This window comes from Heterodontus francisci, chromosome 6 (assembly GCF_036365525.1).
Source record: "Heterodontus francisci isolate sHetFra1 chromosome 6, sHetFra1.hap1, whole genome shotgun sequence".
NCBI lineage: Eukaryota > Metazoa > Chordata > Chondrichthyes > Heterodontiformes > Heterodontidae > Heterodontus > Heterodontus francisci.
This window is the reverse complement of record NC_090376.1, coordinates 40,286,745-40,309,019: the sequence shown is the minus strand read 5'-3', so window position 1 is coordinate 40,309,019 and position 22,275 is coordinate 40,286,745. Positions and strand designations below refer to the sequence as shown.

The 22,275-nt window shown below is 43.9% G+C and overlaps 1 protein-coding gene across 1 annotated transcript in view; it reads left to right on the top strand.

Annotated features, from left to right (window-relative positions):
- rxfp2b (relaxin family peptide receptor 2b) overlaps positions 1–22,275 on the top strand; it is a 264,102-nt gene that overhangs the window by 124,620 nt on the left and 117,207 nt on the right. The window contains 3 exon segments of the mRNA XM_068034408.1: positions 3,244–3,318; positions 3,478–3,549; positions 19,950–20,021. Coding sequence (XP_067890509.1) covers positions 3,244–3,318; positions 3,478–3,549; positions 19,950–20,021 — 219 coding nt within the window.

Below are 22,275 nucleotides of genomic sequence, written 5' to 3'. Positions count from 1 at the left end.
GAATTGGGAGGACAGGGTACCTGAGAGTGAAGAAGTGAAAGGAAGCATGACAACAGAAGAGAGTCTTGGAGGGGGAAAGAGAAAAGAAGTTAAAAAGAAAGGGAAAAAGTCGAAATAGATTGATGGGCTAGGGTCCAGAACGGTAGCCAAAATGTGCACACAAATGGACTCAGGGAGAGCTCAAATTACATAGGTGCAGTTACATAAAAATTAGGATTCATAAAAACATGATAGTAAACGGGAAATAGGAAACAGATGGAGATAATAGGAAGGAGTCCAGAGTTAAAGTCATAGATCCCGTGGTGGAATAATGATGACTTAGGTAGGGTGCAATCAGCATGGAGCATCAATGAGCTGCTGATCGAGTTTGGAGACAGGTGTAGCAAGTGAAGTCCAGAAGCCATTTGAGGGTGGAGTATCGGAGGATGCACTGATGGAGATATTTTCATTGGAATGAAGATCCAGGAGGTGTACAGAGTCAGCTGCAGGATAAAAAGATGATGGTGAAGTTGGAGGACACCATAAAATCCAAAAGCAGCAGAGGTTTGTTCTTCAGTCCAGGTGGGTGATATTCTAGCCAAGAACAGACTAAAGCTGAAAAACAGGCTCAGCAGGAGATTGAAGTCACAGCAGTGGTGAGGGAGGGGCAGTAGACTGATCAAAGTTACTTTAAATATCACAGAAGAGCAGCAATTCAGAGACAGAAGTTAGGTCTTATAGTATAGCCAGTGTAGTCCAGTTATCCACTTTGGCAGGAAGAATAGTAAAGCAGCATATTATTAAATGGAGAGAGATTGTGAAACTCTGAGGTACAGAGGTATATAAGTCACAAAAGGTCGGTATGCAGATACAGCAAGTGACTAGGAAGGCAAGTTGAAAGTTGTCATTTATTGCAAGGGGAATGGAATGTAAAAGTAGGGATAAAAACAAGAAATGCTGGAAAGACTGAAATGCTGAAAAACTGTGGGAGAGACTAGAACTTGGTCTCCTTATTTAAGAAAGGATATAAATGCATTGGAGGCAGTGCAGCAAAGGTTCACTTGACTGATGCCTGGGATGGGGGGGAGGTGGTGGGGGTTATCTTATGAATAAAGGTTGGACAGGTTCGGTCTGTATCCAATGGAGTTTAGAAGAATGAGAGGTGATATTATTGAAACATATAAGATCCTGAGGGGAATTGACAGAGTGGATGCTGAAAGAATGTTTCCCCTTGTGGGAGAGACTTGAACTAGGGGACACAGTTTAAAAATAAGGGATTGCCCATTTAAGATGGAGATGAGGAGAAATTTTTTCTCTCAGAGAGCTGTGAATCTTTGGAACTCTCTTCCCCAGAGAGCGGTGGAGGCAGGGCCATTAAATATTTTTAAGTCAGAGGTAGCTAAATTCTTGACTAACGAGTCACAGGATATCAGGGGTAGGTGGGAAAATGGAGTTGAGGCCATAATCAGATTAGTCATGATCTTGTTAAATGGCGGAGCAGGCACGAAGGGGCCAAGTGGCCTACTCTTGCTCCTAATTCATATGTTCGTATGTAGAAGCATCTTTTTGATGTCGAGAGAAGTCCAGGAATTTAAAGCCAAGTTTGAAAGATGATCTAGATCTAGATTTGACCACCAATTAACCTATTATTAAAGTTGACATGACCTCTGCTTCACTCATTAATACCAGTGGTGTATTCCCCAGTCTCACAACCTGCTGCATAAAAATGTTTCTCCTGTTCCCTTTTCTAAGTTGTCTACATTTAATCATGTATCTATGTCCCCTTATTAATCAACCCCTCAACCACTGGAAACAGTTTGGGGCAGAAATTGCACCTTGTCATGCCCATTTTACGGGTGTAAAATGGATGCAATGAGTGTCAATTTCAGGGACCAATGTTCCCCACCCAAGGATGCCTGGAAGATATCCGACCCAATATTTAGTCAGGCCATTTTTCAGGCGTCACTGATGGCTATCTAAAAGAAGTGTTAGGCCCCTTACATATGGAAGTGGGAAATTGAGGTCGCAAAATTAGTATTAATGGTGCTCTGTCTGCAGCACCCGTTTCAGGCCTAAAAACGAGGATGGGTCAAATGACCTTGCTCATTTGCCTTTGTGATATTGTGCTACTTCTTTGTTCTGCAAATGAATGACAAGTGTTTCGAAAGAGGTGGGAGGCGTGCACTGTCTTTTCTAGTTCCACTCTTCCACAGGTCACAATATATATGAAAATGTTTACCCAGTTATCGACTCTATTCTTTATCCCAGAATAAAATACACCAACAAGGTTTCTTTAATCAACAACAAAATTATCAGTTTATTATAAAACAAGACATAATCAGTAACAAAGCAAAGCATTAATACACAGAGTGAAAAATGAAAGTTCCCTTTTTACCTTAGCCCCTCACACACACACACACACACACACACACACATGCACACACCGGTTAACCGAAAAATAGAGATTATTTTCTTTCGAGCTCTGTTACAAAAAAAAGACAAAAAATACTTCGACCAAATACTTGCTAATTCTTGAAGAAAAAAAGAGAAGATATGGAACAATGTCAGTTGTCCATTTTTTGTTTGGCATCCCAAATATGCGTAGACAACTGTCTCTGGAATCTTTCTAGAACAGTTCTTTTCTGGCAACATTGAGGATCAGTTCGGCAGGCTTTCCAGAAGAAAAGTGGCAACGGGGGTTTCTGGCAGGCTTTTTAGGAGGAATGCAGCATCAATTTCTCTAGTTCTTACACTCACTTCTAAGACCTTCTTAAATAGATGGAAAAGTTGACAGGATTTTCAAAGAGATAGTAAAGGCTGAGTTGGGGTGACTGCTCTCTTTGCTGGTTTTTATAAACTTCTTTCAGAACACTGTCCAAATCCCAATTGACTGTCCAAAGCAAAACTAAAAACAATCCCAAGAGTCAAGCACCTGACCCCTATAAATCTTGACTTGTCACTTCTCTGTAAACATCTTCTCCAAGTCAAAAAGCTCCTGCTAGGTATTTATCTGAAGACAGGTGACTTCCAGTAAGGGTTGTTTACAAACCAAGTCCTCTCAGTATCCTTTCAATGACCCCAGTGAAAAAAAAAATCCATGGAATCCTTTTCTGTTATCCCAAATAAAACAATGTCCACAATACTAAAATACATGAGTCCTCAAAAAAATACTTAACAACAAATATAGAAGCACCGTCATAACACAAGTAGGAGAATACTTAATTTCTTAGCTCAGCATACTGTAGTAAATCTGTTTTTTTTTAGATCCATGGTCAACAATTTACTGGAAAAATTGCCAAAGAGAACAATATGTGCTGAAATCCCAAGTGTGTATTGGCTGTGAGTGAATACATTTTCTATTTATAAAGTTAGTATTTTGCTTTCTGGTGTAACTTGTGTTTTCAGAAATTACTATTAATTTTATAAACACTTATTGTGGTCCAATTAATCCTATTTTATCTGTGCTCAAATTTATTTTGGTACCAACTCTCTTTTTAGGGATTTTGATAATAATCGCATCAAGTCTTTAGATTATTCAACTTTCCTGAGATGTGATAAACTGATTGTGCTGTAAGTATATTTATACAGACAAATCTATTTGTAAGATAAAGACATTTGGAGAAGTCCACAAAATAGTCAAGTCCACTCATCCATATTATTATTTGTTGACATTATTGCAGGGATTAAGATATGGCTATCCGAGAGTTCACTATCACAGCCGATGCTTTACCGAGACTGAATAATTCAAATTCATTTTTATTACATGGAGTAGTGGCATTTTTAACCAGTATTTTGGCATTTCATTCTGTAGTTCTGTCCATTCATAATTCAGCCTACTGGCTTATGCTGACTAAATAAATCAAATTCTGTCTTTAGTGCATAGAACTGTGGGATTTGATGGAAGCTTATCTGGTGTTTTGGGGATTATATTCCATTCATTTTTTTTATTGAAAATCACAAATCAGTGTCTTGTAAAATACCACAGATTATTTTCAACTTATATCTTATGGTGGAGGGTGTGTAATCTGTTGGGAGTTTTCTTTTTAAGCTTATTCACTCTATGGTTTTAGAGGCCAGTGACCTCTTTGTTCTACTATTTCAATATTGCAGTGATTGCATCCATTTTGACATTCCTGAAAGGGGTGGTAGCAGTTAAATGCAAATAAGATACAGTGCAAAAGTCTAAGGATGTTAGGACATATGCCAACCCACAGATTGTAGCATGAAAAATTAAAATGAACAAATAAATAAAAAATCTGACAAGTAGGTGGACGTTTGTAAAGAAAGTAATTTTATTCTCTCATGATCCCAGAGGTTCAACAACTCTATCTCAATAGACTGCTAAGTCATATGTGGCTGAATCTTATGGGGTAGACCTTTAAGGCTCTGTTCCTGGCATAGACTTTGTTCTGCAATGCAGCTTAATAACATGAAAAGAAAATGTTGCTAAATCTCTCACTTCAATCTATCCTGCCAGGTGTGAGAGCCATATGATTTAGGAGTGCTTCCTGTTAGGCTGAGATGCATCTTTGTTCTTCACAAATTCTTGCCTTGTTTTCCACATAGATTTTCTTTTATTTCTATTGTATTTCTTACCCATTTTGCACATCTCAGTTAGTTGGGAAGTGAGATGGAGGTCAGAATAATCTTGGTGAGTTGCTGTAGTGCATCCTGCAGTTAATACCTACTGCAATCATCCTGCATCGGTGATGAAGGAGGTGGGTGTTGATTTCAGTGGCTGGCACCATGATCGGCCGAGGCATGCGAAGGGATGACATCGCACAGGTGCTTGTTGGTTTTGAATATGAAGATTCTGTTCTGGATAGTGTCAAGCTGCTTGACTGTTGGTGTGGTTGTACCCATTTGATGAGTAGTGAGTATTCCATCACACTCCCGACTTCAGATTAGTAGATGGTGTTGTGATAGTGGATGATGTTAATATGTCAAATATAATCATTAAATATATGTTTATGCTAATTAGTTTAGTTTAGTTTAGAGATACAGCACTGAAACAGGCCCTTCGACCCACCGAGTCTGTGCCGACCATCAACCACCCATTTATACTAATCCTACACTAATTCCATATTCCTACCACATCCCCACCTTCCCTATATTTCCCTACCACCTACCTATACTAGGGGCAATTTATAATGGCCAATTAACCTATCAACCAGCAAGTCTTTGGCATGTGGGAGGAAACCGGAGCACCCGGAGGAAACCCACGCAGACACAGGGAGAATTTGCAAACTCCACACAGGCAGTACCCAGAATTGAACCCGGGTTGCTGGAGCTGTGAGGCTGTGGTGCTAACCACTGCGCCACTGTGCCGCCCCAATATGTATGTTATCACAGGAAGTGATGCAATATCACATGATTCAGTTCTGTTGTAGTCAGTTAGCACATGTAAGCTGATGTAAAAAAAGTCTCCATTCTGTGTTCAACCTTTATACGTGCCCTTCAGCTTCATTTGTGTTAATCCAGAAAGAGATAATACAATATGATGGCGGCTGTGATGAATCGGCAGCATTAATCAGTGGCAGAATCGACAGTGGAATCTGAAACCTTGCCAGAAGTGGTACAACCGAACTATAGCTCTCATATCAGGATAGCAAGGTGTGAATAGTGAGATTTAGAGTGGCTTGAGTGCACCCTGGGTTTTCCCCTCCACATCACAGCAAATATAGCCACCGTTTTAGTCAGAGAGACCAGGACAGCATGTGTTTGGGTACAGATTTCTTCCTGCCGTCGCTATACTTTCGTGTCACTAACCGACCCCATCACCAGAGCAGCTCCCACTTGCAAGCTCGAAGCCTGTGCTGCAGCAACATAACTCAGGGTGTGGCACTGGCTCAGCTCCATAGACATCATGGGTAGTTGCAGCTCCAATACTGAGACTTGCTCCTTAGGGGGAACAGTGGTTGAAGGCTGAGGTCATGGCAATCAGATTCCCCGAGATGAACTGGAAAGTGTCCAATGTCCTAGGTGAGTTCGTTATTTAAACAAAGGATTGAACTATACTCCATAGGCCACAAGGTCTTGGATGCAGAGAAGCAGGCTATAAAAATTACAATCACCATAGGAAATGAAGATCTGCACAGAATCAATACCTCTGGTTTATCTGCTGCTGACCAGAAGGATCCATCAAAGCTATGGGCAACATTAGAAAATCAGCTTAAGATTAAAATCAATTTCAGAGTCCACCACCTGGAACTCATGAGATATAGACTGAAAGCCAATGAGAGCTTGGATGACTTTGTTAACCGATGCAGAGAGAAACAAAAGAATGCGACATCTCTAATGCTGAACTCTCAGTACGAATTATAGAGTTGGTTATCTCCTCCACTCCTATTGAGGTGTTCCTGAAAGACCTCCTGGAAAAGCTGAAGGGACGTGGCATGGAGAGCATACTACAGGACGGATGCAGATATGAGGCAATTATCACAGGGAGACAGTATTTGCAAGCCTTAGGGTCTGAAACACTTGTGGGTACAGTATCCAAGGCACCCAGACAGAACAAGGTGTGCAATAACTGCAGGCTGTTCCACCAACCGCGTAGATGCCCGGTATACGCAGGCATGCATGCTTAGAGGGCACAGGGCCAAACTTTGTAGACGGTCCAGAAGTAGGAACGCAGGGAGAAGCCAGAGTGGACAACGATCAAATTGCAGAAGTACGTCACCCAGGGGCGAAGGGAGACGCAGCACTTCCAGGCGTCGTCAAAGCTCCCCCATCCACAAAATGGGGGAACACTTGACCAAAATGAATGAGGTAAATCGAGGTGCAAACACTACAGGTGAACAGTTATTTCACACCGTCACCTTAGCAGAACAGGTCCAATCCGTTAACAAAATGGAAGCTTTTGCAATGCTCCAGATAGTCTACCCCAATAAGGCTGGACAGCATCAACTGAGAGTGAAGATTGACACAGGTGCAGGTGCCAACATTCTACTTTTCTGCATTCTCAAGGACATGTACAACAAGGCATGGAAGTCTGTGGTCCAACCCACAAGATTAGATTAGATTAGATTAGATATACAGCACTGAAACAGGCCCTTCGGCCCACCGAGTCTGTGCCGACCATCAACCACCCATTTATACTAATCCTACATTAATCCCATATTCCTACCAAACATCCCCACCTGTCCCTATATTTCCCTACCACCTACCTATACTAGTGACAATTTATAATGGCCAATTTACCTATCAACCTGCAAGTCTTTTGGCTTGTGGGAGGAAACCGGAGCACCCGGAGAAAACCCACGCAGACACAGGGAGAACTTGCAAACTCCACACAGGCAGTACCCGGAATCGAACCCGGGTCCCTGGAGCTGTGAGGCTGCGGTGCTAACCACTGCGCCACTGTGCCGCCCAAGTGTGAAGCATACAGCATACAATGGCTTCACAGTAAAGTGCCCAGGTTTGCTAGACCTGGAATGCAGGTACAAAGAGTCAACATGCTGTACTCAGGTATTATACAAAGTGAATGTGTCAGGACCAGCAGTAGCAGGGCTGCCAGTGTGCAACAAACTTAACATGGTAACCATGGATGAACTGACCCAGTCAGAAGACCACAACAGTCAAAAGCATGCTCATTGCGTCGATACAAGACCTCCAAAGGTTGTACCCAGACTGATTTCACACAGTTGGGAATTTCCATGGAGATGCAGTCCTACACCTTAATGAAGGTGCAATGCTATCAATCGACCTACTGTGAAAATGCAGCTTGCACATTCGAGAAAAGTTGAGGATGGCATTGAATGGAATGGAAAAACAACGCATCATTTCACCGGAGGGAATGGGCCTCCTGGGTCCATACTTATTACAGTATGTTGTTCTCTCCGTATCCGTCCAGCAAGGACGCGTGCAGAGTTTTGTGGGAGGACCTGCCGCAGGTCAGCCCGGAGGGCGTCGAAGGATTGGAGTCTCCGCTCATGTTGGCGGAGCTGACTGGCGTCCTCCACCAGCTCTCGAGGGGCAAATCCCCGGGGCTGGACAGGATGATCATGGAGTTCCTCAGGGCGTTCTGGGACGTCCTGGGGGACGATTACGCGCGGGTCCTGGGGGAAAACCTGGTGACCAGGGAGATGCCCCTCTTGTGGCGCAGGGCGGTCATCGTCCTGCTGCCGAAGAGGGGCGATCTCCGCCTGCTTAAAAACTAGCATCCGGACTCCCTCCTCAGCATGGATTACAAGATCTTTGCCCGGGCTATGTCTACCCACCTGGGCTCCGTGCTGGCCCACATGATCCACCCCGACCAGTCCATCCAAGACAACATCCACCTCGTCCGCGACCTGATCCATCTTTCCCAGAGGACTGGTCTGTCGGTCGCCTTTCTCTCCCTTGATCAGGAGAAGGCGTTCGACAGGGTGGATCACGAATACCTTTTCGGGACTGTGCGCGCTTTCGGACTTGGGCCGCATTTTGTGGCCCGGGTCCAACTTTAATACGCCGCCACAGAGTGTCTGGTTAAAGCTAATGGGTCATTGACGGCGCCCCTTTGCTTTTGGAGAGGAGTGCATCAGGGATGCCCCATGTCCGGCCAATTGTATACCATCTGCGTGGAACCATTCCTGTGCCTGCTTCACAGGAGGTTGGTGGGATTGGCTCTGCGCGAGCCGGCCATTCGGGTTGTCCTCTCAGCTTACGCCGATGACGTGCTCCTCGTGGTCACAAGTCCCATTGACTTGTGGAGGATGCGCAACTGCCAGCAGACCTTTTCTGCTGCGTCTTCCGCGAGGATCAACTGGGGGAAATGTTCCGGTCTCCTGGTGGGTCAGTGGCGGGTGGACTCCCTGCTGGAGGAGTTGACACCTTTTGTGTGGAGCACCATGCACATCCTCTATCTGGGAGTCCACCTTAGCCCCGCTGAGGAAGCCTGGCCAGCAAACTGGCAGGAGTTGGAGGCGAAAGTCACCACTCGACTGGGACGCTGGACAGGACTGCTCCGAGTGCTATCCTACAGGGCCGAGAGCTGGTCATAAACCAACTGGTGGCCTCAATGCTGTGGTACCAGTTGGTCACTTCGGCCCCGCCCCCTGCATTCGCCACCAAGATTCAGAAGAAACTTCTCGATTTCTTATGGGCAAGAGCAAACACTGGGTCTCTGCCGCGGTGTCCCGATCGAGGAGGGCGGCCAGTCGCTGGTGTGCGTCCACACCCAGGCTGTGAATCTCCGCCTTCGGACCCTGCAGAGATACCTCTACATCGAGCGTCCTCCCCGATAGTGTGTGCCTGCCTTCAAGACGACACGCAGCTCCCGGCGGAGACTGTTAGTCACACCTCCCTGAGGGAGTTGCCTGTCTTTTACCGGGATCTATTCCGAGTCTGGAACATGGTTGCCTCCAGTCAGGGTGCTCCCCCGCCGGCGAAGAAGAGCGCCTCGGCTGTCCGGGCGACCGAATCCGGGGGCGGACCGACGGGTGGAGGAGTAGCCGAAGCCCCTGGGATGCCCCTCACTGTGGGTGGCAAGGGGGCTCGGGAGCGTGGAGCGCTCCTGGCCGAGCTGACTCCCGCTCGGCCGGAACTGCTCATCGGACCCAGGCCCCAAAACCCTCCTCGGGAACCGGTCCCGCAAGCCTCGAGCCACCTCTCGGAAATGCCCTCCGTGCCATTCCAGTCAGTGCGGAGGGGTTTCCTGTACGGGCTGCTCCTGCACACTGTCCACTTCCTCACCTTCGTCAGCTAGCCGGACACGCCTTGGCGTTCTATATTGCCATCTGGCGGTGAGGGGAAGCCCCATTGGAGGTCTCTCTATGCGGGAGTCCTGCCCCTTTACATCAGGGACCATGGGTGGAGGGTGCTGCACAGGGCAGTCCCCTGCAATAGACTTGTAAGTTGGTTCACCGACTCCCAGACCGCCTGTAATTTCTGCGGCCTGGACGAGACCGTGTTCCACGTATATATGGAGTGTGCTAGGTTGCAGCCCCTCTTTGAGCATTTGAAGGTGCTGCTCCTCAAGTTTTGGCTGCACTTCAGCTCCACGCTCCTGATCTTTGGGCACCAGGTGCAGAGGGACGTGGGCCGGAGGAGGATCTCCTCGTCGGTCTGCTCCTGGGCCTGGCCAAGGTGGCAATTCATAGGTCCAGGCTGCGGGCCGTCAGGGGGTCTGTACTCCCTGATTGCCTGACCCTCTTCCCTGGTTACGTTCGCGCTCAGGTGTCCCTGGAGAAGGAGCATGTAGCGTAGCCTTCCGTGACTGGTGGTCACCGAGAATGGCATTTTGATTTGAGTTTTTATTTTATTTATCTGTTTTTTAATAAAGTTATTTTTATAAAATGTATATAAAGGGGGCCTGAGGAATAAAGGCCACCTTGGAGAAAAAAAAAGGGGGTTATATACAGAGAAAGGCTCCCTCTACATTGACAACTAAAAAAAAGGGTTAAATACAAAAAAAGGGGGAAAAAATGGTTACATACAGAGTAAAGAAAAAAAAAGGCATAATTCAACGAGTGCAACATCACACAGACTGTTCCATCACGACTGCAATCAAGAAGGACAGTTCAGTTTGATTATGTTTTGACTCAAGAAGGCTAAACAAAGCCTTAAAGAGATATCCTCGTAAGATACCATTGCTAGAAGAATTAAAGCAAACATTTGCGGGAGCGAAACACTTTTCCAAATTAGCCACAATAAGTTGATATTGGTCCATCCTGTTGTCAAGAGAGTCGCAAGAGCTAACAACATTCAGAACTCCTTTTGGCAGGTACTGCTTCCTCCATTTACCATTTGGACTGTCAGTCAGCCAGGATATGTTTCAACAGCATATGGACTGGATAAAGGAATGAGTCACAGGTTGTGTGTGTATTGCGGATGACATCACCACAGTAAGATGCATAGAAGAAGAGCGTGACAGAAAGTTATAATTGTTAATGGAGACCGCCAGACTCGATGGTTTGGTTTTCAACAACAAAAAGTGCTTCATTAAGGCAGATCACATAAATTTTTTCAGTGCCATTTACTCAAGCTCAGATAGCCGCGTGGATCCTTGGAAGATCAAAGACATCTAGTCAATGCTGACACCGCAGGACTCGGATGACCTCCAAAGGTGTCTAAGTCTGTCCAACTTCCTTGCTGCATACATACTGAGCTTCTTGGAGAAGGCATCTCCACTAAGAGAATTGCTGAAGAAAAACATGCCTTCCCTGTGACAGGACAATCATCAACATGCATGCAATTCACTGAAACAAGCACCATCAGCCCAGTCATGTCTTCAATACTGTGACCTCCACACTTTTCTCCCGTGTCAGGCAACATCTTGAAAGTCTCCCTCACCAAAGCACCTGCATTGGACAGCAATAAGGTCCATCGCTGTGCTTTCTGCACCTCCGTCACCTCATCCAAAGACAAACTGTGACTGTCAGCATATGCTTCGAACTCCTTCAGCCACACTTTCCATTTCACGCCGATGGTACTAGTATCTCCTGTCAGATCAAACAGCTCACTTCCCTGGACTGCAGACATATCAGCTCCAGCAAATGCCATGGCACAATCCTAAATAGCATCATATTTACCTCTGCATTTTTTAATCTTTATCCTCATTGCCAATGTCACATCTCAGGCTGAAAGAATTGCACTTGAAGTCACATATTTAACTTTAACAAAGATTTAATAAGTTTTTAAAAGAGGCTGTTGCCGGGACTGGAAAAATGCAGCTATGAGGAAAGTTTGGATAAGCTGGAGTTGTTCTCCTTGGAACAGAGAAGGCTGAGGGGAGGTCTGATTGAAATGTACTAAATTTTGAGGGGCTTGAATAGAGTGGAGCTGAAGGGCTTATTTACCTTAGCAGAGAGGTCAGTAACTAGGGCGCATAGATTTAAAGTGATTGGTAGAAAGATTAGAGGGGAGATGAGGAAATGTTTTTGCACCCAGAGAGTGGTGGGGGTCTGGAACTCACTGCCTGAAAAGGTAGTTGAGACGGACACCCCCAACTCATTAAAAAGGAGTCTGGATATGCACCTCAAGTGCCATAATCTGCCGGGCTACGGACCAAATGCTGGAAGGTGGAATTAGAATGGGTGGAACATTTTTCGGCTGGCACAAACATGATGGGCTAAGTGGCCACTTTCCGTGCCATAAACTTTGTATGATTCTATGATTTTAATGGATGCTCCTTCTTACTTCTGCTACGTGTGTTATCTGACCTTGCAACAAACCCCCAGGTCAGGTGACTCCCCATAGTGCAGAGAGTTCCTTTCACTTTCTCTTCCAAGTACCGTATAGCATCTAATACTCAAGCCCACACAGACACAAACAATCAGCTATCATGGCAGATGTCGACAACATAGATCTCACGTGCCTTAGTCAAAACAACAGAGCAGAACTCCATTGGGAAACTCCCATGCACCAAGTGCTGTGGCAAATTGCTGTAGAGGATTGGCCCTAGACCATTCAGGAGATTGCTATGAATCTGAGGTAGTATTGGTTATATCGAGACAAAATCAGTATATTCAATGGAGTACTATTCAAAGGACGCCAAGTATTCATTCTGGCAACATTTCAGTCTTACATACTTGGACAGCTCCACCAAGGATACATGGGAATAAAGAGGAAAAGACAACTTGCTTGTGCATCAGTGTTCAGGCCCGGCATCAATAAGGACATTGTCCAACTGTGATGCGTATCAGGAACATCAAGCTAGTCAACAGAAAGAGCCTCTCCAACCACATGACATACCGTCATTACATGGAACAAGATAGCAACAGATCTGTGCTCTGTGGGCAGAGAAGTCTATCACTCCAAATTTCCGATTGTACAGAAGCTTTGAGACATGTTGAGTGCAGCAGTGGCCAAAACTGTTAGTGCCAACTTTAGTCCTTTTGATACTCCAGTAGACGTGGTCTCCAACAATGGTCTACAATACACAGGAAACCCGTTCGAGGATATGTGTTGTCATGGAACTGTATTTATTTTCTCATCAGATTAAAACAGTGTGCCTTTAAAAACTAAGAGGCGCAGTGTACCAGCTGCACCTGTTACCTAGGCAAAAACAGGAGAGTGAGGAGGTCACATGGTGTAATGTTTCAATTTGACTGTAAAACCAGTTTTTGAGAGATACCAGCAAAGTGTGCTTGCCTTGAAAGAAGAGAATTCTCTCAGCAGAATTTCTACAATGAGCCACAGGCTGTGCTAATTGCCTAAGGAGAAAAAAATCCCTTTTGAAGAGAGTATTCGTATTGCTGGAGGTAGCAAAATTCTTTTTACTTCCAATCTAAGGAGTCTTTGCTTCAAGATTGAACCTCCCTTGACTGATCATGTTTTCTGGAATTCATAGTAAAGCTTTGACTGAAATCTACCAATTTTAAAATCCAAACATAAAACTGTCGTTATACCCCATGTTGAAAGAACTGTTTGACGCCTGCTTCAGCAAAGTGCTTTGAATGCCTCATAAGAGAAAACTGTTTCATCAAATCTGTGTGGAGACATTGAGTGGCATTTGATTATTTTTACACCAGGATACCTCACCCATCAGGAACGTAATCCACAAAGACTTATAACCCAGTTATTCATTTGTCCTTAAGAAACAGCTAATTTTTAAAACATCATTTTTTTTTAAACGGTTAACCATTGATTTTTGAGTGTATGTGTGTGAATGGGGGAGTGCGGTTAAAATAAGAAATTTGTAAGGTCTTTAGACATAGGTTTATCTTAATAGTGTTTAAGATTTAGTTTTAATAAATAGTTAGTTTGTTGTTGTCTAAAGATACCTGGTTTGGTCCAGGGATTACTAGAGTGTTTAATCTGGCTGTTTTCTGGTTAGGTGGGAAAACTTCAATAACATGCTGCGACCTGTGGAGCGATGGGACTGAATGGATGGTGCATTGCCTCAGCTGTAACAGCTTGAAGGATGGTCCATCACCATGTCACATCATCACCCCGATATCCTCATTGGAATGGGATGGCTGAACATATGGTCAAGACAGTCAAATCTCTGATCAAATAGTGTTTGGAAACCGGGCAAGATACCCAAGTTGCATTATTGCGACTTCGCGCAAAACCATTAGATTCTAGATTGCCATTACCTGCTGAGATTCTGTTTGGTTCACCGGTGAAAGCCATGTTACCAAGGCATCCTTGATCACAGACCAGTTACTTCAGAAACAAGATAAGGTGAAAGATGCACATGACATGCATGTGGGTGCAGAATTACTGCCGCTATACATTGACCAGAAGGTGAGGATCCTACACCCGCAAAAACAGGCCTGGACCCCAGCAGAGATGTCCAAGGTGTGCAAAGAACCACGTTCATATGAGGTGACAACACCAAATAGTGTAGTACTGCGAAGGAATCGATCTCATCTCAGAGGGCTCACGGCTAGCCATGCACAAAGTGACCAACTAGCGGTCGCCTGCTCGTGGCCGCATACGTTTTGCAGATGAAGGACTGGATTTTGTTCTCTCCCAGGCGTCGGGTTCTGTGGCGAGCTGGGGGGGGGGGCTCAAAATGGCTCCGGATGTGGTCCACCACGGACCTTGACACCGGGAGGGCCCAGCCCTATCCTCCCGGCGGCGGCAAGGCTCTGAGGCTTACCTGCAATCTTGAGGGCCCGCCATGATCTTTGGCGCAGAAGCTGGCACTGCTGCGCCTTCAAATCCCTGTCCGGGAAAACACAGCGCCACACTGGTGGAGAGGGTAGGAGGTAAGTTCGTCAGTGCAGGAAGGTGGGGAGAGTCAAATGAACGTAATGGGTGTAGGGGATGGTGGGAAGGGAGTACTTTAAACTTTGTGTAGTTTGAAAGGTCAGATGTTAAAGGTAAGTGTTTTGGGGGGAAGGGCAAATAGTTAATGTAATTGTGATTGGGGGTGGGGGGAAAGGGACATCAGAAATGTATTTATTTAATTTTGGGGCTGGGTCTGTCTTTAAAAATTTAGATTAGGCGGCAGGGCTGGCTGCCCTTTAAAAAAGGCTGCAGCACCTGCGTACAGGCAGTTGATGCCATTACTGGGGACGGACTACCTGTCCTCTCCACAAGCTTGGGGTGCGGTGGGCTGCCGTGGCTATTTAAATGAGCTGCCGCGCTTAAGATTGCGGCAGCTCTTTGGCGTTCTGAGCTTGCCGCCGCGATCGGCGGTGGGCTTTTAAAATCCAGACCAATGAGACAACAAGCAACACACCGACAACTGAGGACAATCCTCCCAAACATAATCTTCAGGAGGAGAGGATGGACAGTTCAAGAACACACCCACATGTCATTGTCACAAGGTCTGGTTGAGTCAGCCAACGACCAGTACAGTTTCAAACATGCACAACACCTTGAAGAGGAATGTTCCAAATGTTCTTGTTACGGTTGAATGTTTTATGTAGTATTATAGTTGTCAAGTTTCTTATATCTCATAAGGATTGCTTATTCATATATATATTAGTGTTATACTATATGTGGTTTGTCATTTAAGGGAAGGGTGATGTTGTAATAGTGGATTTGTTAGTATGTTAAATATAATAATTTAAACATATGTTAATGCTAATATGTATGTCATCACAGGAAGTGATGTTATATTATATGATTCAGTTCTCTTGCATAGTCAGCACGTGTAAATTGACGCAACAATAAGTCTCCATTAAAGCTCTGTGTTCAACCTGTATACCTGCCCTACAGCTTTGTCTGTATTAATCTAGAATGAGATAATACAACAGATGGTAGGAAGGCTTTGAGGCATCAGAATATGAGCCATGATTTTGCAGAGTACGTAGCCTCTGCCCTGCTCTTGTAGTCACAGTGTTGATATGCCTGGTCCAATAAGCAATGATGACCCCACCAAGTTGAAGTTGTGGGGATCTCTGCAATGGTCGTGCTGTTGAATGTCAGAAGGTGGTTGGCCTTTCTTGTTTAAGATTGTCATCGCTTGAAACTTATATGACACAAATGTTACCTGCCACTTGTTAGCTCAAGCCTGGATGTTGTCCCAAGTCCTGCTGTAGGCTGGTGTGGGCTCCTTCATTATCAGATGAACTGTAAATGGAGTTGAATTATGTGGAATCATCAGTGACAAAGCCCAACTCATAACCTTATTCATCTCTGAGAGAATGTCGTTGATGGAGTAGCTGAAGGTGGTTGGTCAAAGGACTGAGGAATGCCTGCAATTATGTAATAAAAACAGAAAATGCTGAAAATACTCAGCAGGTCTGGCAGCATCTGTGGAGAGAGAAACAAAGTTAATATTTTAGGTTGATGGCCTGATTTTATTTCAGATTTCCAGCATTCACAGCAATTTGCTCTTGCAATTATGTCCTGGAGTTGACCTCCAACAACCATGACCATCTTCCAACATATAAAGTATGGTTCCTCACCAAATGCTTCTTTGTACCATACTAGGTCAAATGTTTCCTTGAGGGTAGTTACTCTCACCTCTTCTCTACGATACAGCTTTTGTGTCCATGTCTGGATCAGGGTATAATGAGGTCAGCAGCTGAGTGGTACTGGCAGAATCCAAACTGACCATTAGTGAGCAGTTTGTTAGGGAGTAGCTGTTGCTTGATGATTTAATTCTTGGCCCCCTCCAACACGTTTTAATGATGATTAATAAAATGCTGATCAAGTGGTAATTGTCAGGTTAAATTTATCATGTATTTTGTGGATTGAACATACCTGGGCAATCACCTGCCTGACCCAATGACATAGCTGTGCAGGAACAGTATAGTCAGGGGAGCAGATAGCTCTGGTGGTACCAGGTATTCAGCAGTATAGCCAGGATGTTGTTAGGGTCTTTGCTGTGTCTAATGCACTCACCCATTTCTTAATGTCACATTGAGTGAATAGAATTGGCTTCACATTGGTGGTGGGAGCCTCAGGAGGAGGACAAGTAGGATCACCACTCGACATTTTTGGCTTAAGTCATTTGCAAACGCTTCCTCCTTATCCCTTGCACTTACATGCTAGGCTGCATCATAGTTAAAGTTGGGGATATTTATGAAAGCTTCAGCTTCTGTTAATTGCTTGACTATCGATCACCATTCTCAATTGTAGGACTGGAAATCTTTACTCTAATCTGTTTATTATGGAAAAACTTAGCACTCAGTAGCCTGCTGGTTTTGGTGTTTGGCATGCATTAATCCTCTGTTATAGCTCCACTAGGATTGATACCACTAGGTCACTCTTACTTGTCCTTTCATGGGCAGACATTTTTACAACAGCTAGATTGGTGAAGGTTAGGATTAGGGGAAGCAGGTTACTTTCTCATGTTAGTTCCTCACTACCTGATGCAGGCCCATTATGATGGCTATGTCCTTTTAGGATTTGGTCAATGGTGGCACTAACAAGCCACTTTTAATAATGGACATTAAAGTCATACACTTATAATATATTTTGTGCCTTTGCTTCCTTCAGGTGTTCTCAACATGAATGAGTACTGAATCATCAGTTGAGGAGCTGTGGTGGGTGGAAAACAGGAGGCCAGCCAAGAGAGCATTGAAATAGTGGAGTTGAAGTGATTTATGACATTAACCCCTTATAGGGACTAAACCAAATCAGGCGTACATCCTTTTGAATCTCCCATAATTAAGTTCAAACCAGACAAATTCTTATAGACACTTATTTGGGTCCAAAGAATTGAACTAGTTTTCCCTCAAAGAAAGAAAACTAACAGAGAATATTACCATCTCTCAGATAGCCTATCTTTAATAATTATGATCATAATAATAGATCTAAGTCATAAATATCCCAGATATTACAAGGGCCTGGGAAACTCTCTTCAATATGTATCGTTCCACTTAAAGAGACACAGAGAGGGGGTTCTTATAGTTGTATACAGAATATTACATGAGACAATTTATTAACTTTTATATATTTATTAAAGAATTTAACATGCAATACACTTTTAAATGGATAAGTATATCACAATATCAAATAATGCTAAGAGATGTAAAACATAATATTATTTGTAACATAGAATCCAAAAGTTTAACATTGCTAATGTTACAGCAAAATATCTTAGAATACCCATCAAAATTTAAAGTAAACTTTTACCTTAAATTCCCCAAGAAAACCATAGGGTGAGAAGTACTGTTTGAGGAATTAATTTTTGCTTGAGATACCCTTATGTTTATACTGTTTATAAGGTGTCATCTGACCTTTCAGCATATAGGTGTTACTGTGTGTGTTTTTCTTGTTTTCAAGATCCATATATGGGAACATGATTAACTAACAAACATCTCCACTCAATGTTTTGCTGGAATTCCCCTGCTCTTGAAGTTATGAGCATTTATATTTTATTATATTTAGAGATACAGCACTGAAACAGGCCCATCGGCCCACCGAGTCTGTGCCGACCATCAACCACCCATTTATACTAATCCTACACTAATCCCATATTCCTATCACATCCCCACCTGTCCCTATATTCCTCTACCACCTAGGGGCAATTTATAATGGCCAATTTACCTATCAACCTGCAAGTCTTTGGCTGTGGGAGGAAACTGGAGCACCTAGTGAAAACCCATGCGGACACAGGGAGAACTTGCAAACTCCACACAGGCAGTGCCCAGAATTGAACCCGGGTCGCTGAAGCTGTGAGGCTACGGTGCTAACCACTGCGCCACTGTGCTGCCCTGGTCAAAATGTTTATAATTGGCTTTACTTGACATCTGTTTTTGTAAGCATTTTTCTAATTTATTATTTTATTATCTATAATTGTGTTTTATGGTAGCTTGAACTTTCTTTCTAGGGCGGCACAGTGGCGCAGTGGTTAGCACCGCAGCCTCACAGCTCCAGGGACCTGGGTTCGATTCCGGGTACTGCCTGTGTGGAGTTTGCAAGTTCTCCCTGTGTCTGCGTGGGTTTTCTCCGGGTGCTCCGGTTTCCTCCCACAAGCCAAAAGACTTGCAGGTTGATAGGTAAATTGGCCATTATAAATTGTCACTAGTATAGGTAGGTGGTAGGGAAATATAGGGACAGGTGGGGATGTTTGGTAGGAATATGGGATTAGTGTAGGATTAGTATAAATGGGTGGTTGATGGTCGGCACAGACTCGGTGGGCCGAAGGGCCTGTTTCAGTGCTGTATCTCTAATCTAATCTAATCTAATCTGCCTACATTTACCAACACCATCAATTAATAAAATTTATGGCTACCTTTTACTGATGTCACACAGGACATTTCAATGTGTGTTTATCCTTCAATCCCCTGGCAACAGAAACACTGAAATGGATTTTCCAACTTGTTTCTGCTTCACATTGTATTGTAACAGGGACCTTGAAAGAACTTGAAATTTTTAACTCTACCTTCTTAAAGGGGAATGTCAGTGAGTCTTAAAAACTGACCATTTATTCAATCTTTAAATCTAAAAGGTATAATATATTAACTATATCTAAAGTCTACCTAATTAAGCCTATATTACCTAATTATACCTATATTCCATCACAGAGTCACCAGGTGACAAGGACATGGATGAGAATTTAAGTGGCAGATGGACTGAGGCAGGTGCAGATCTTGTACAGCTGGAAATAGGTGTCTTTTGTGATGGAGAGCATGTGGGATTGGACACCCAGTTGTGAACAGTTACCACCAAAGTAAGCTGTTGAAATATATTTACCTGAACATAGAGCTGGAAGGAATCCCACACTTATGGAATGCAGCCACAACTCCCCAAATGCCCCCCACCACTGTTGCATTCTCTGACCCGATTACCGAGCTCTGCTAGTCTTTGTTCTCCTTCGCGGTCTTCACATTCCACCTCCATCCACTGTCCTCTGATCTTCTCCCCACTCAGCAGAGGTCGAAAGGCAGAGAGGTTTAGGGAGGGAATTCCAGAGCTAAAGGCCTGGACGTCTAAAGGCACAGTTGCCAATGGTGGGAAAAGGGAGTGGGAGATGCACAAGAGGCCAAAGGTGAACTTCAAACAACTTGAATGTCTGATATAACTCTATTGGGCACAAAGGTCTAAGCATTTAATTATTGAAGGAAACAATAGAGTTTAAAGATAATTTGATACCCATTTGAATAAGTGGAAATATAGTTGTGATTTTATTTTATTGACAGGTACATTCAGCAGAATGAAATTACTACCATTTCAGAAAAAGCATTTGCTCCACTACACAATTTGATAGAACTGTAAGTTTATGTGCTTTCTAATATGCAACTATGCTTTTTTTAAAATATATTGAAAAGTTCCTGACTTTTGAAATATCAGTTGAAGTGTCTAGATTTTACTCTTCGTGATAATGCCAGCATACTTTTTATTTATCAAAGCTATAACAGTACATTTCCCCACCAGAAAAGTGATCCATCCTAGATAATAAGGTGACAGTTAGGGCTGAATTTTACGAGTGCACCGCAGTTCGCGGCGGCGCACTCTAAAAGCGGCGAGCATCCCGCGCGGATGCGTCATCCCTGAACCCCTGCGATATTATACGCGGGGCTCATTTAAGTAGAGGAGGCGGAGCGGCTTCCCCCGATGATGTAAGGGGGCAGCCGCCACATCCCCGGCAACAGCGTCCGGCGCCACCGCGCAGGTGCTTGTGCCATTTTTACAGGGCTTTAAGCCCTTCAGTTGCATTTTAAAATTTAAAGGTCCCGATCTCTGGGACATAACAATGAAATGTCATTTCAAATATAAATCACTTCTCCCACCTTCCCCCCAATGGGTAGATTATACATCAATCGCACTCTTCCCCCATAATAAACCTTTAAAAATATTCCGAAATTTCCCCCCAAAATTTGTTCCCTTTGACAGTCAACTCCTTCCCACTACCCCATTAGCCAGTAAAGATTGTTTGCCCCACTCCTCCACCCGTCCCGCCCTGAAAATTCTATTCTTCCCCCCTCCCCACCAGGTTCGCGCCCGGAACTCCATACGGAGTTCCGAAGACGCGCAGGGTACGAACAGCAGCTGTAAAATCAGCGTGGGGCAGCCATTGCCTGCAGGTAAGTTCATTTACATCTCTTTATTGTTAATTTGAATATTAAGATGAAGGGCCCGCCGTTAGGCGGCTTGCGGGGGGGGCCGCACCGAGGTCCCCCCGTTGCCGGTAATATGCGGTGGGCCCTTCCCGACGTCGCGGGTCAAGGCAGGCCTCTCCCCGTTGCATTTTACTGGCCCCCACATCACAACTCGCAGCATCGAGGGGCTGGGAGAATTCAGCCCTTAGGATAGAATAATCAGGAATGGGTGAGCAGTGAATTAGCTAGCCAATGCTACATTTATTGCTTGGATAGACTTTCTTTTCAGACATTACTGTTACATTTCTGAACTAAGTATCTCCTGATTGATGCTATGTAAATAGTCCAACTGGGCTAACATCAGAAGAAAATCAACCAAATGATAGGTGAACACACTTACTACCATAGTGAGATAATCTAGCATTGCATCCCAAAACTGTTCACCTTAAAAATACCAGGGATTTTGAAATACAATCTGGTTCATGAACACTTTTAATAACTGCAAGTGATTTATCTTTCAGTTGATTGTCACTTTTATAAGTTAAAGGCTTTTAGTGGAGTTACACAAAGTCACACATAAATATTTCAGTTACAGTTGTGCAGTAAAAAGGATCTAATTTCATTTTGTTTTCTGATCTTAATTTGGTACCAATTGTCTAAAATTCTGGTGTTTCCAAAATCTGAATCAAAGCTTGGAAAATAAGCTCTTTAAATATGTGTGTAAAAACATGTAATGCACATATAAGAAGAAAAAGGACTGTTTACAAGTGCACAAAGTGCGGTGAATAAGGTTGGTGAGCTACAAGTACAAATAGCCTTGTGGGAATATGATGTAGTGACAATAATGGAAACGTGGCTTAAAAATGGCAAGGAATGGGTGCTTAAATTTCAAGGATACAAAGTGTTCAGAAAAGATAGGGAAGGTAAAAAGAGAGGTCCTTGAGGGGGCAAAGACAGAACATATTTGTTAGAATTAAGAAAGAAAAAGAGGATGACTACGCTACTGGGTATTCTATAAGCCTCAAAATAGTGAGAGAGAGATAGAGGAGCAAATCTGCAGGGATGTCACAGAGATGTGCAAGAACTATGGAGTGGTGATATTGGGGGACTTTAATTACCCAAATATCGATTGGTATAAGGTTAGAATAAAGGGTAAGGAGGGGAAGGAATTTCTAAAACGTGTTAAGGAGAACTTCCTTGACCAATATGTTCTCAGTCCAACTAGCAAGGAGGCATTGCTGGGTCTGGTGCTGGGGAATGAAGTAGGCCAGGTGGACCAAGTGTCTATGGGGGAACACTTGGGTAAGAGTGATCATTGCATTATAAGGTTTAGATTAGCAATGGCAAAGAGCAAGGAACAATCTGAAGTAGAACTTCTAAATTAGAAGAGGGCTAACTTCAGTGGGATAAGAGGGGTTCTAGCCAG